This window comes from Neolamprologus multifasciatus, chromosome 10 (assembly GCF_963576455.1).
Source record: "Neolamprologus multifasciatus chromosome 10, fNeoMul1.2, whole genome shotgun sequence".
NCBI classification, from domain to species: domain Eukaryota; kingdom Metazoa; phylum Chordata; class Actinopteri; order Cichliformes; family Cichlidae; genus Neolamprologus; species Neolamprologus multifasciatus.
Window position 1 is genome coordinate 33,235,748 of NC_140448.1, and position 12,948 is coordinate 33,248,695.

A 12,948-nucleotide genomic window follows, 5' to 3' on the forward strand; every position below is an offset into this window, starting at 1 on the left:
ACGTCTTCCTGTTTCCAGGAAGCTGTGCTGTGTGGCGCCAGAGGAAAATGTTGGATTTTTGCACATGTTGCTTCAGTTGTTCGTTTGCCTTTTTGTGTTCCTGTTTTTATGGGTTTGTGACAAAAAAATGTTCCTTTGAATCTTAAGAAGAGTTCTTAAAAGTTTTAGCTTCTCTTTGGGGTTTCTGTCGACACTCGATGACGCTGGGCCAACTCGACAGCGTTCACTTAAAATACTTTCAAACTAAGCCGACTGTTTCTGTCGTCCTCACCTCACGTAACCTGTGCTTCACTGTTCACCTGTCTCAGCTGTCCTCAATAAAACCATCATGTGATGTCATTCGTGTCTGGATTTCTCTAACAAAGCACAAAAACCTTCATTTTTATATGTTTCAGCCTGATGTATCACCTGATGATAAAAGACAGAAGCAGCCAATGCTGACGTGCCTTAAACCTGCATTCTTTGTAATGTCCAGCAGGGGGCGACTGTACAAACGTCTGGCCTCTTTTCTTCAGAGCTGCTTTAATTCTTCATGATTCAACACGCTGCAGGAAACATTCATCAGAGCTTTGCTCTATTTAGACATGACATCATCACGACATCATCATGACATCATCACAGCTGCTGCAGATGTGTGGGCTGCATCCATGATGACAAACCAGCCTGAGACGAGCTCCTTCTGTGCACGGCGTGCTGGTCTGCAGCTCAAACGTGCCGTCGTCACAGGACCTGGACCTGCAGCGCAGCACAGCGCGGCGCAGCACAGCGCGGCGCAGCACAGCGCGGCGCAGGACGGTGCAGCAGAAATGGAGGAAGAGAAAACGTACTCAGTCGTCTGATCATGTAAATCATTTTTAAATACTGTGTGAAGAGTGTGTTCAGACGCAGAGGGTACGAAGAGGGGCGGGTCTGACAGGTTATAAGCCAATGAGCACACTGCAGGTAATCATTGGAATGATTTATTGACCCAAACTGAGCCGTCCTCCCGTCGGCCTCCAGCAGAGCGACGCCTTCATTTTCTCTTTGCAGTAAAAACTGTTCATGCAAACGTGAATGAGCTCAAGATACCAGAAGCAAACCGTAAATCTGCTCACAGGTCTGTGGGCAGATTTGGTGCTGCTGTGAAACAACACTGACGGTTACAGGTGCTCGCTTTTCCCACGGGCCCCACCGCCATGTTCACGCCGTAATCCCAGGAATCAGTTATAGTCCAGATCCTGTTGTTTTGTCTAAACCGTCACACAGAGAGGATTACTGCTGACACACACACACGCATCACGCCCATATCGTGGTCTAAACCAATCAGAGATAGTAAGGGGCGGGACCTCTCTATTGCCCAAGGTAAGATGTTCAGTTTGGAGCCTTTGAGGCATTTTTCATTTAGACTTTCTTTTTATTTTATATTTGAGATATTTTCAGTTTAAATTTCAGCTCAGTGAAACACTTTAAGCACAAGAACCTTTTCAGTAACGTGTTTTTTGGACTATAAGTGCAATTAAAATCCTTTCATTTCCTGAAAGTGCGCCCTATGTATGAATTCTGGTTGTGTTTACTGACCTCGAACTGATTTGATGTGCTCCACGCTCAAATCAGTTAAAATGTTTTAGCACGACTTTGCTAAGCTACGAACCCACAACGCTCGATGGAGCATCACAGCGACTGTAGTCAGGAGTCAGTCATCAATGTTGTCTGTATGGACAGCAGTTTAAGAAAGTGTACATGTAAAGCTGAAGTGTTCAGGGATGCGGCTGAAAAATTTGGGAGCACCAAAGAGAAAAAGTGGGAAAACATCAGTCTCGAGCCCTGCAGCTCCCACTGCACCCACAGCAGCTTCTACACCAGCTCCACCATCTAGAAACTTTCTTCTTACACTGTGTCACCACCCACCTGTCAGTCAGAGAGGCCACGCCCATAATAATGTAAACATGAACCCTAATACAGGTGAGTTATGGAACACAGTTGCTATCCGGTCGTTAAGTGATGACGTGACGAATCCTACTTCCGGGCCTAAAGTAGTCTGCGTTTAATATGCTTTTGTGTTGTTAACATGTTTAATGTTTTGTATTTTCTTCTATTTAATCTCAAAAAGCTCCTAAAACAGTCAGTGATCACTGTTGACCTCCCTCTGCTTTTATTACCGCTAATCATTTATTTAAGCTCAGTTTTTAAAACCTTAGGATGTAACTACAGCCCAGCCCATGGAGCAGTATATTAATGACTAACCTCGTATTGTGGATGGATTATCTCAGTTGTTCTCCTGGCTGAAGTTTGGTCCTTTTACAGCATCCTGCCATGTGATTACATTTGTTCCTGACCACCGAGAACACTCACGTTAACTTTTATCGAGTGGAAAAAAAGTTAGCTTGTTTATGCTATGCTAACATAGCTGTGTCGCTAGCGGTCACGTAGCACATCATTATATAGCAGCTAGCCAAACTTCAGTAACCCTACAAACGTCACTGCTGTTTAGTTTTCTGTCTTCATTTATGTTGGAATTGATAACAGAGCTGTACGTTTGAATTTGTTTCCAAAACCCCGCAGTCAGGACATGCTATATTGTATTTAGATAGAAGCTAGCGCGCTAACTTCCTGCTAACTTCTAACTCCGTTAAATGTCATAAATTCCGTTTTCATGGATGCCTGGATGTTAAACTCAATTGTTACACCTGGTAGAGCAGAACGCTGATCATTTTATTAAAGATGAAAGACTTTAGACAGTTTTTAACTCTCAGTAATGCCATAGTGATCGTTTGATATATGGACCTGCAGCGGAGTTTAGGCCCAGACACGGCTAGTGACGTCAGACTTAACGACCGGATAGAAACCAGTTTGTGCATCAGACTGTAAACAGCTTTATTTGAACTCTTCTGCCTCTGCTGGACGTCGGAGGAACTGCAGGCTCTGACAGGAGGATGGTCACATGACAGCGCAGTCACATGACAGCCATGAGGACAGTTATTACACAAACATGGGCTCAGCTCCGTCCTCGTGCATCTGCTCACTCTGAACAAACTCCTTCAGGCTGTAAAGTAACTGAGTAAAGTAGAAAGTTGTGAGTGGCAGCTTTGCAGCATCAGGATCATGACCTCCGTGTTGCTCCATCACTCGGGTCTTATGGAGCTGCTGGACTGAAGCCTCAGACCCGAGCTCACGTCTGACAGATGATCGTCGGGGCGTCTGCCACAGACCAGCTGAGCAGTTAGAGCCACGGTGAAAACGAGCCCTCGTTGGGAGGCGCGCTGAAGCATTTACATGAGAATGTGAGTTATTTTGATCGGGCCTGCAGACATGCTGACTGTCAGCGTGTCGGGGGACGTCTGCAGAACAAAGGGCTCGGGCGACGCCTCAAACAGCAGCTGCAGAAACGACTCTGTGAGGAGACGAGCAGCGAAAAGCTCATCTGTGAAACATCAAATAGGAGAACGGGCAGCGGTCACAGACACGCTCTTCAGGAACACGACAACGCTTTCAGCATTTTATGGCTTACAAAGTTCATCGAGTGGGAAAGTCACAGGAAATCACCGTAAACACACCAATAAACAAATATCAGTGTTTCAGTGTTTGCAGAAGCTGTGAGTGAGCTTTAACCCTCCTCTACAGCCTCACACGGCCAGCTGTGGACAACAGCAAACAGACCTTCAACAAGAAAAAGACTCAGAACTGAGACCATGAACATATTTGAATTTTTTAAAATGTCTCAAATGCAGCTGAAGAAAGCAGCGACGCAGCTCTGATGAAGCTGTGAGATCAAAGCTGACGTCTGCTCACTGAGTCGTTTGTCAGCATTCGATCCTCCTGATCTGCCCCGGGGCAACAATTCAACCTGTTCTTATTCAAATCAGCCCCCTCCTCGCGCTCATGCCCCAGCAGCCAATCGGCTCGTACAGGGGGCGGGGCAGCAGGGTATAAGTGTCTCAGGTGAGCAGCAGGTGTATGGAGCAGACAGGTGCAGGCAGACGAAGAAGCAGCAGCATGGCGTTCTTTGTGCCGGAGCGTGGCCCGTCCCCCCCCGTCTGCAGACGCTCGCTGCCCCAGCAGGAGCTCCCATCTCTGGGCCTCGACCCGTCCGACTTCAGCCTGTACGGCCCTCCGTCTCCACCTGTGTCCAGCCCGTCGGCGTGCCTCCAGCCGGCCCACAGCTGCAGCTTCGCCTCCAGCCTGGACCGGAGCTTCGCCGCAGGATGTGCACCGGGGCTGCCCCCACCCTTCAGGGACTTCCACCCTCATCTCTACGGGCTGCCCTGGTTCTCCCAGGACGAGATGCTGAGCTCGGTCCGCCCGCCATACTCTTACTCTGCCCTCATCGCCATGGCAATAAAGAGCGCTCCAGAGCAGCGGCTGACCCTCAGCCAGATCTACCGGTACGTCTCGGACAACTTCCCCTTCTACAGCCGCAGCAAGGCCGGCTGGCAGAACTCCATCCGCCACAACCTGTCGCTCAACGACTGCTTCCAGAAAGTTCCCCGGGACGAGCGCGATCCAGGTGAGGCGAGCACACCTGGGCTCTGTTCGAGGCTCTGATTCGTCAGAGACAGGAAGATGTTTTTGTGCTTTGTTTCCAGTATAAACTCAGTTTCTTCATCCAGGTTTTGATTAACCTTCCTCCTCCTCTTCCTCCCTGCAGGTAAAGGGAACTACTGGACTCTGGACCCGAACTGTGAGAAAATGTTTGACAACGGAAACTTCCGCCGCAAGAGGAAGAGGAAGAACGACTGTGAGACCAATGAGAAGAAATCTTCCTCCTCTTCATCATCACCGTCCTCCTCAGAGCCCAGCCCAAAAATTCCCAGTGTGCACAGCAGCAGCGGTTACAGCACGGCGCCGCCGCCTCTCTCAGAAGCTGCGTCCAACCTCAGCAGCTTCCTCTGCCACCTCCAGGACTCCCTCTTCCTCGTTCCTCCTCTTCCTCCCTCCTCTGTGCCTCACATGAAGTTACCAGAGCAGGCCTCCCCGTCGCCTCAGGGGTACACGTCTTCTTATTCGCCCGGTGCCGTGGTGCCGCAGTGGGACACCAGCTGCTCCTCTCCATCCTTCTACACCTCGCCGCCTCCTCCCTTCTCGTCCTCCCAGGCCAGTCCTTTTAACTTCTGCCCGCTCCCTGACCCTCAGACTGGCTCCCCGTCACTCTACACTGAGCTGCAGACGGCGTCCTGTCCTCAGGTGGAGCTCCAGGAGACGCAGCAGCTGCAGCAGCTGCAGGCCCAGAGCCAGCCTCTGTTCTCGGGGGGCTTCAGTGACTCTCTGCCCCTCGACTCGCTGGTCCTCCAGCACTGAAACAGACTCACCTGTCCGCCCTGAAAAGTTTCTATTTATCTTTTTTATACTTTCACAACTTTAGGATAAGTGAGAAAACGTGTAAATATGAGTGAATGTTGGTGTTTGGAATTAAAAAAAAAATTTAAGTTTAAAACTATGTGTTTGTTCAATGTCTCCAAACATGTCAATGAAACGTTTAACTGCACAAAAAAGTCACTTTTAAAACCAAAAAGTAAAGAGAAGAAAAGACTTAAGTAAATGAGATTTAATCAGTATCTTAAAATTTTTATCTCTTAAAATAAAAATAACCACAATTAAGCTTTTACACTGCATTCAATTATAACTTATTACACGTTATATTTAAATTATATGAACAAAAGCAGCTAAGTTTAGCTTTAGCATGAGTTTTGAATAGCTAAACTTCATTAAAGTGGATGTTTGCTATTTATACAAATTAAAAGGGGGAAATGAATAGCGACGCTTTATTTTAGCTTCTGGTGTTTTTGTGTAGCTAACATTGAATTTATATGAAGCTGATTAGCATCTCTGGGTAACTTTAGCTGCTGAGCTAGTTCTTTAGTTTTAGCGTGTGAGCAGCTGTCTTTGCATAACTTTAGCAATGAAATTAGCATTTAGCTTACAGGTTTTCAATTAGAATGTCTCTATAACATTAGCAGTGTAGCATAGCAGTGTAACTAGCCCCTTTTTATAACTTTAGTTAAAAGTTATGTTAGCTGTACAGTTAGCATATTTAAATGATTATGTTAGCTAGTTTTAGCTGTAAAGATGGCCTCTTTCTATGAGTGTATAAGACGTTAGCATCTTTATGTAGCTTAAAGGTCTGCCCGTTCTTTATCAGCAGCTGTTTAAAATCACAGTTCTTGAGCAAAAGTCGTCCAGTAAGATTAAAACGAGTCTTTGGGAGTTTTTATAGGTTTCTGTTTGGGAGCAGTGTTGCCAACTCCTCAGTAAGGAAAATTGCTATTGGCTTGACATAAAGTGAGTAAAAACACCCTAAAAGCATTTAGAATATATTTAAAACCACAAATTGAATTTCTTCATTGTTTTTTTAATGTCACAATTCCAACCCTGCTCTTTTATCTGGACTTGGGACCGTGAATACCGGCAAAAGTGACCCGAAATAGGCACTCTGGTGGAGTCTGGCTAAAGCTCAGACTGAGCTCTCCTGGGACAGCAGGATGCTACCAGGGCGCTTACATTTGGCCCTGCACAGTGTTACCCATGTGATGTATCACTGTGAGCTGGGATCCCCACTGTGGCCAAAGTGTGCGCTCATGTGTGTCATTGTAAGGTGATGTAATCAGGTACTAGTCTACTTAAGAAGGTAGGCTGTTGTTGTGATTTGGTGCTTTATAAATAAAACTGAATTGAATTGAATGTGGTCATAAACTTTCCTTCCTCCTCTGACATTCCTGACCTTTGACCCCATGTTTGAGCTGCTGTCGGGTTTACCTGCCTTCAACCTGCAGGGTGAAGTCTGAGCGCGCTCAGGAGTTCAAATATACGACATGTAGAAACGATTGATTGTCATCACGTCGTCAGCGAACAGGCTGCGTTTGATTGGTGGGCGAGGTGTAAGTGTGCCGCCTGTTTACACTTCACACATCCTCAGACACACACACATCGATCAGCTGCTGATAGCTTTCATCAGACTCTTATTGACACAACAGGAGGTGGAGGGCCAACGTGTGCCGTCTGTTTGCCGCCACAGGCCTCAACCATGCAGCGTGTGGGGGCAAAACACCCCCCCAGTCATCCCCATTAAAACCACAGCATTTGCATCTGAGACTGGGAGGAGGAGGAGGAGGAGGGTGCTGAATGATCTCAGCTGGCAGGAGGACTGAAGCCCCCGAGGGACGACTCAGTGAGGAGGCTGCAGCTCCTCCAGGGCCTCAATGTGATGATTGATGATCGACATGGTTACAAGAAAAACTGTGTTTGATGAAACACTTTGAACTCAGACGAGTCATCACAATGAAGTTCACTCTGACCACACACAGACTCACACAGCTCCCCCTCCTCCTCCCCCTCCTCCTCCTCCTCCCCCTCACCTGTTCGTCCTCCTGGTGTCTCGGCTGTGATGTGTAGAAACTCCCGTCAACACTCAGCCTGAGGCCACAGAAACTTTCCACTGCTCAGCTCTGTGACGGTTGTGGATCCTCTCAGGGTCACTGGGTGATGGTGGTGGGTTTACAGCACCAGTGGGTACGTAAGGTTGCTGGTACAACTCTTTGGCTGCTCTTGGCTTTCAGGCTTTCTGATCTTCAGTGTTATGAAACTTTTGAGCATGCAGCCCTGAGCCTTCCTCCGAGGATGTGTGTGGAGACCTGGTGGATATAAACACATTAACACACGAGAGCTTCTACTCGTCACTCAGAGGTTTCACTTCTCTGTGTGTCTGGTTTGCTAAAGGTCTGGGAGGTTCAGATGTCCTGGAGGACCAATCATAACACTGTATGGGTGTTATGATTGGTCCTGTATGGATATAAAGTTACGGGGAGCAGACCTCTCCACGGGCTCATTCAGAGGTTTCACCAGCAGCGGGTCAGCTGAGACGTCTCTTGTTCAATTCAATTCAATTCAATTTTATTTATATAGCGCCAAATCACAACAAAAGTCGCCTCAAGGCGCTTCATAGATACAGAGAAAAACCCAACAATCATATGACCCCCTATGAGCAGCACTTTGGCGACTGTGGGAAGGAAAAACTCCCTTTTAACAGGAAGAAATCTCCAGCAGAACCAGGCTCAGGGAGGGGCGGGGCCATCTGCTGTGATTGGTTGGTGTGAGAGAAGGAAGACAGGATAAAGACATGCTGTGGAAGAGAGACAGAGGTTAATAACAGATATGATTCAATACAGAGAGGTCTGTTAATACATAGTGAGTGAGAAAGGTGACTGGAAAGGAAAAACTCAATGCATCATGGGAATCCCCGGCAGCCTACGTCTATTGCAGCATAACTAAGGGAGGATTCAGGGTCACCTGGTCCAGCCCTAACTATATGCTTTAGCAAAAAGGAAAGTCTGAAGCCTAATCCGGGGTCTGTGATCCAGATTTCACTGAAGGCTGACGAAAAGATTTTTAATGGAGCAGATTTGAGTGTTTTGGGTTGGTGCAGGTTTCACTAGTTTGAGTTTAAATGTGCTCAGACGGACGAGCTTCTGCTCTGAAAACAAACTGTCGCTGCTCTGAGAGCCGTCAGCAGGTGAGTCTCCCTGATGGTTGGGGGAGGAGCCGATGTGGTTTCACTTTAACGGACGTGAAACGAAGGATAGAGGTCGCCCTGAATAAAGCTGTCAGGATACCAGCGTGACGAGCCGCCCGCCAGCTCACCTTCAACTGTTTCAGTGCATCATCATCATCATCATCAAGCACTTTAATCACATGCTGTTCACTAAAGAATCAAATTACATAAGAAAAAGTAAAATAATGAATAATTTAATGAAAAGAGAAACTACGTCTCTCTGAGGCCAACAGCCGAAGAATGAAAGTGGCTTTAACACGAAGTGGACAGTGAAGGGGCCGCTCTAACGTGTGGAGGGGGGCTATTCAATCATTTAGGAGCCACCACAGAAAGGGCCCCGCCCCCTCTGGTCAGCTGACCTGAGAGACCGACAGGATGTGTGGGGATGAAGAAGCTCAGAGAGGCGAGACTAAGGCAGAGAGGTCAGCACAGGGTCACATGCTCTGTTTGACCTGCAAGCAGTCGCAGCTGCGACAGCAGTGAGTGGCTCACCTCCACATTACTGTGGTGATACAACAAGAGCAGGATCGTGTTTAAAGCTGCTGTCAGTCGCATTAAATGATAAACACTGGACTTCCCCACTGCTCTGATTTAGCTGTCCACTTTGAAACCCACGTCAGGAACAACAGGCTTAAAATAAACATCAGGATCCCAAATCTACAGAGGAGCACTCACAGGGACACCAGGACCAAACACCAGGACCAAACACCGGGACCAAACACCGGGACCAAACACCGGGACCAAACACAAGGACCAAACACCAGGACCAAACACCGGGACCAAACACAAGGACCAAACACAAGGACCAAACACCGGGACCAAACACCGGGACCAAACACAAGGACCAAACACCGGGACCAAACACAAGGACCAAACACCGGGACCAAACACCGGGACCAAACACAAGGACCAAACACAAGGACCAAACACAAGGACCAAACACCGGGACCAAACACCAGGACCAAACACCAGGACCAAACACCGGGACCAAACACAAGGACCAAACACCAGGACCAAACACCGGGACCAAACACCGGGACCAAACACAAGGACCAAACACAAGGACCAAACACAAGGACCAAACACCGGGACCAAACACAAGGACCAAACACAAGGACCAAACACCGGGACCAAACACAAGGACCAAACACCAGGACCAAACACCGGGACCAAACACCGGGACCAAACACAAGGACCAAACACAAGGACCAAACACCGGGACCAAACACCGGGACCAAACACAGGGACCAAACACAAGGACCAAACACCAGGACCAAACACCGGGACCAAACACCGGGACCAAACACCAGGACCAAACACCAGGACCTGCTGTCTCTTCTTTCAAATGCAAACAGTTTAGAGCCAACCGAGCTTTACTGTCATCCAGACGCCATCAATCTGCTTTAGGGGTGGATAGATTTGGCAGAGGGGACAGAGAGGACAGAGACAGAGGGGACAGAGAGGAAAGAGGGAAAGAGAGGACAGAGACAGAGGGGACAGAGACAGAGGGGACAGAGAGGAAAGAGGGAAAGAGAGGACAGAGACAGAGGGGACAGAAGGGACAGAGAGGACAGAGACAGAGGGACAGAGAGGACAGAGAGGACAGAGGGAAAGAGGGAAAGAGAGGACAGAGACAGAGAGGACGGAGAGGACAGAGAAAGAGAGGACAGAGGGGACAGAGGGACAGAGAGGACAGAGGACAGAGACAGAGGGGACAGAGGGGACAGAGGGACAGAGAGGACAGAGGACAGAGAGGACAGAGACAGAGGGGACAGAGAGGACAGAGGGAAAGAGAGGACAGAGACAGAGGGGACAGAAGAGACAGAGAGGACAGAGGGGACAGAGGGGACAGAGAGGACAGAGACAGAGAGGACAGAGGGGACAGAGGGACAGAGAGGACAGAGAGGACAGAGGAAGAGAGGACAGAGGGACAGAGAGGACAGAGACAGAGGGGACAGAGGGGACAGAGAGGACAGAGACAGAGAGGACAGAGGGGACAGAGGGACAGAGAGGACAGAGAGGACAGAGACAGAGGGGACAGAGAGGACAGAGGGAAAGATGGAAAGAGAGGACAGAGACAGAGAGGACAGAAGGGACAGAGAGGACAGAGAAAGAGAGGACAGAGGGACAGAGAGGACAGAGACAGAGAGGACAGAGAGGACAGAGAAAGAGAGGACAGAGGGACAGAGAGGACAGAGACAGAGGGGACAGAGGGGACAGAGAGGACAGAGACAGAGAGGACAGAGGGGACAGAGGGACAGAGAGGACAGAGGACAGAGAGGACAGAGACAGAGGGGACAGAAGGGACAGAGAGGACAGAGAAAGAGAGGACAGAGGGGACAGAGAGGACAGAGACAGAGAGGACAGAGACAGAGGGACAGAGGGACAGAGAGGACAGAGACAGAGGGGACAGAGGGGACAGAGAGGACAGAGACAGAGAGGACAGAGGGGACAGAGGGACAGCGAGGACAGAGAGGACAGAGGGACAGAGACAGATGGACAGAGAGGACAGAGACAGAGGGACAGAGAGGACAGAGGGACAGAGACAGATGGACAGAGAGGACAGAGACAGAGGGACAGTGAGGACAGAGCCCCGTCCTTTCCAATAAAGCTCAGACAATGATGGCAGGTGTCAGGAGAAACTTGCAGACAGACTCGGTGCAGCAGTAAGAACCGAGTGTTACGCAGGTGAGTTACGACTGTTGGAAGAGGTTAGGTCATATCTGCAGGGTCGGGGTGAGATTAGCTTTGTGCCGAGGTCAGACTGAGGTCAGGCTGAGGTCAGACTGAGGTCAGGCTGAGGTCAGACTGAGGTCAGACTGAGGTCAGACTGTCATATATGTAATAAACATGAGGGTGTGCTGCTGTCAGTTTCCCTCTCCGGCTCTCAGACTCCATCTGTGCGACGTTATGCAAATATGCAGCAGCCAGACATCAGCATGGCGGTTAGACGGTCGACCACACACACGCCGCCACTTGCTGCCAGCTCCTCTGCCAGCTCCTCTGCCAGCCCTCGCGCTGATGTGCCCTTTAGCAACAGAGACTCTGTGATGACGTGTCTCATGGGGGGATTTACGCCCTCTGTGCCTGCAGAGGGATGAGGTGGGCTCGGTCACAGCCGTGGGTCACAGAGTGGGCTGGTAGAGACTCGGCAGAGGTCTGAGCTCTGGACTGTCTGCGATGTTTCTACACCAGCAGAGAGCACAAAGACAAGGACGCTGACACGAGGAAGCTGCAGGTGTTTGCGTCGCGCGATCTCCTGCGAGTGGATCAGGAAACATGCAGGCAGGGATTGTTAACGTTGCCGTGGTGTTGGGGTTGCTGAGCTTCCTCTGTCAGACGGACAAACACAGAAACTGCTGGTGTGTAAAGTTCTCGTGAGGACGTCCCGACCTGAGGAGGCACGCTGAGACACGAGCACGGCGTCATGGGGGTAACTGCTGCAAACAATAACAAAGTGTCCCGCAGCTCCTGCAGACGCACACGTGGACAGGTGGACGTTCAAAAGGTGCATCAAGACTCAGAGAGGGACGAAACAACGCTCCGCAGAGTCAGGCTGCCTGCCGTCATCGAGCTAATTCAATTCAATTCAATTCATAGTTGCCTCAAGGCGCTTTATATTGTACAGTTGATCGTACAATAATAGATACAGAGAAACCCAACAATCATATGACCCCCTATTAGCAAGGGTGGGGTGGGGCCATCTACTGCAGAGAGGTCTGTTAACACATAGTGAGCAAAGGAAACACCCAGTGCATCATGGGAATCCCCGGCAGCCTACATCTATCGCAGCATAACTAAGGGAGGATTCAGGGTCATCTGGTCCAGCCCTAACTATATGCTTTAGCAAAAAGGAAAGTTTGAAGCCTAATCTTGAAAGTAGAGATAGTGTCTGTCTCCTGAATCCAAACTGGAAGCTGGTTCCACAGAAGAGGGGCCTGAAAACTGAAGGCTCTGCCTCCCATTCTACTTTTAAATACTCTAGGAACAACAAGTAGGCCTGCAGAGCGAGAGCGAAGTGCTCTAATAGGGTGATATGGTACTACAAGGTCATTAAGATAAGATGGGGCCTGATTTCTCCAGGCTAAATGATGATCCTCTAAATTTGTGACACGCCATTTCCTCTCCAGATTACGAGTCGTCTGCTTCTACGTGTTTGAGGATTACACCACGGAGTCAGGTACTTCTGATTAGAGACCTTAGAACTGACCTCCAGCCCATTGCTCCTTCAGTGGGCTGGTTTCAGTCATTATGTAAATGTTCTGTTTATAAGACTGAAACCTGCAGTCAGCTGAGACTGGAGTGGGGGGGCTCTTTTACACTTTGACAGAAGCCAATTGAGTCTAATAACAGATTAAATGTTGAGCTGACCGAGCATGAAAACATCCTGACAGTAATCAGCGATGATGTGGGGAAAAACAAAACGC

The 12,948-nt window shown here is 49.0% G+C and overlaps 2 protein-coding genes across 2 annotated transcripts in view; both read left to right on the top strand.

Moving 5' to 3' along the window:
- lcp2a (lymphocyte cytosolic protein 2a) overlaps positions 1 to 339 on the top strand; it is a 14,141-nt gene extending 13,802 nt beyond the window's left edge. The window contains exon 20 of the mRNA XM_085175113.1: positions 1 to 339. This exon is cut by the window's left edge and continues 221 nt beyond it. The gene's annotated coding sequence lies outside the window, so the exon portion shown is untranslated.
- A 1,861-nt stretch (positions 340 to 2,200) lies between these two features.
- foxi3a (forkhead box I3a) lies at positions 2,201 to 5,414 on the top strand. Its single transcript, XM_085175061.1, has 2 exons — positions 2,201 to 4,483; positions 4,625 to 5,414. Exons 1-2 carry the CDS (start codon positions 3,934 to 3,936, stop codon positions 5,272 to 5,274), a joined length of 1,200 nt encoding a protein of 399 aa, XP_085031187.1. The 5' UTR covers positions 2,201 to 3,933; the 3' UTR covers positions 5,275 to 5,414.
- Positions 5,415 to 12,948: the final 7,534 nt, after the last annotated feature.

Excerpts from the sequence above, each read along its gene's own strand:
- foxi3a (XM_085175061.1), top strand. The coding sequence starts at position 3,934 with ATGGAGCAGACAGGTGCAGGCAGACGAAGAAGCAGCAGCATGGCGTTC. Across the intron at positions 4,484-4,624 it reads CCGGGACGAGCGCGATCCAG|GTAAAGGGAACTACTGGACT; the intron begins GTGAGGCGAGCA and ends TCCTCCCTGCAG.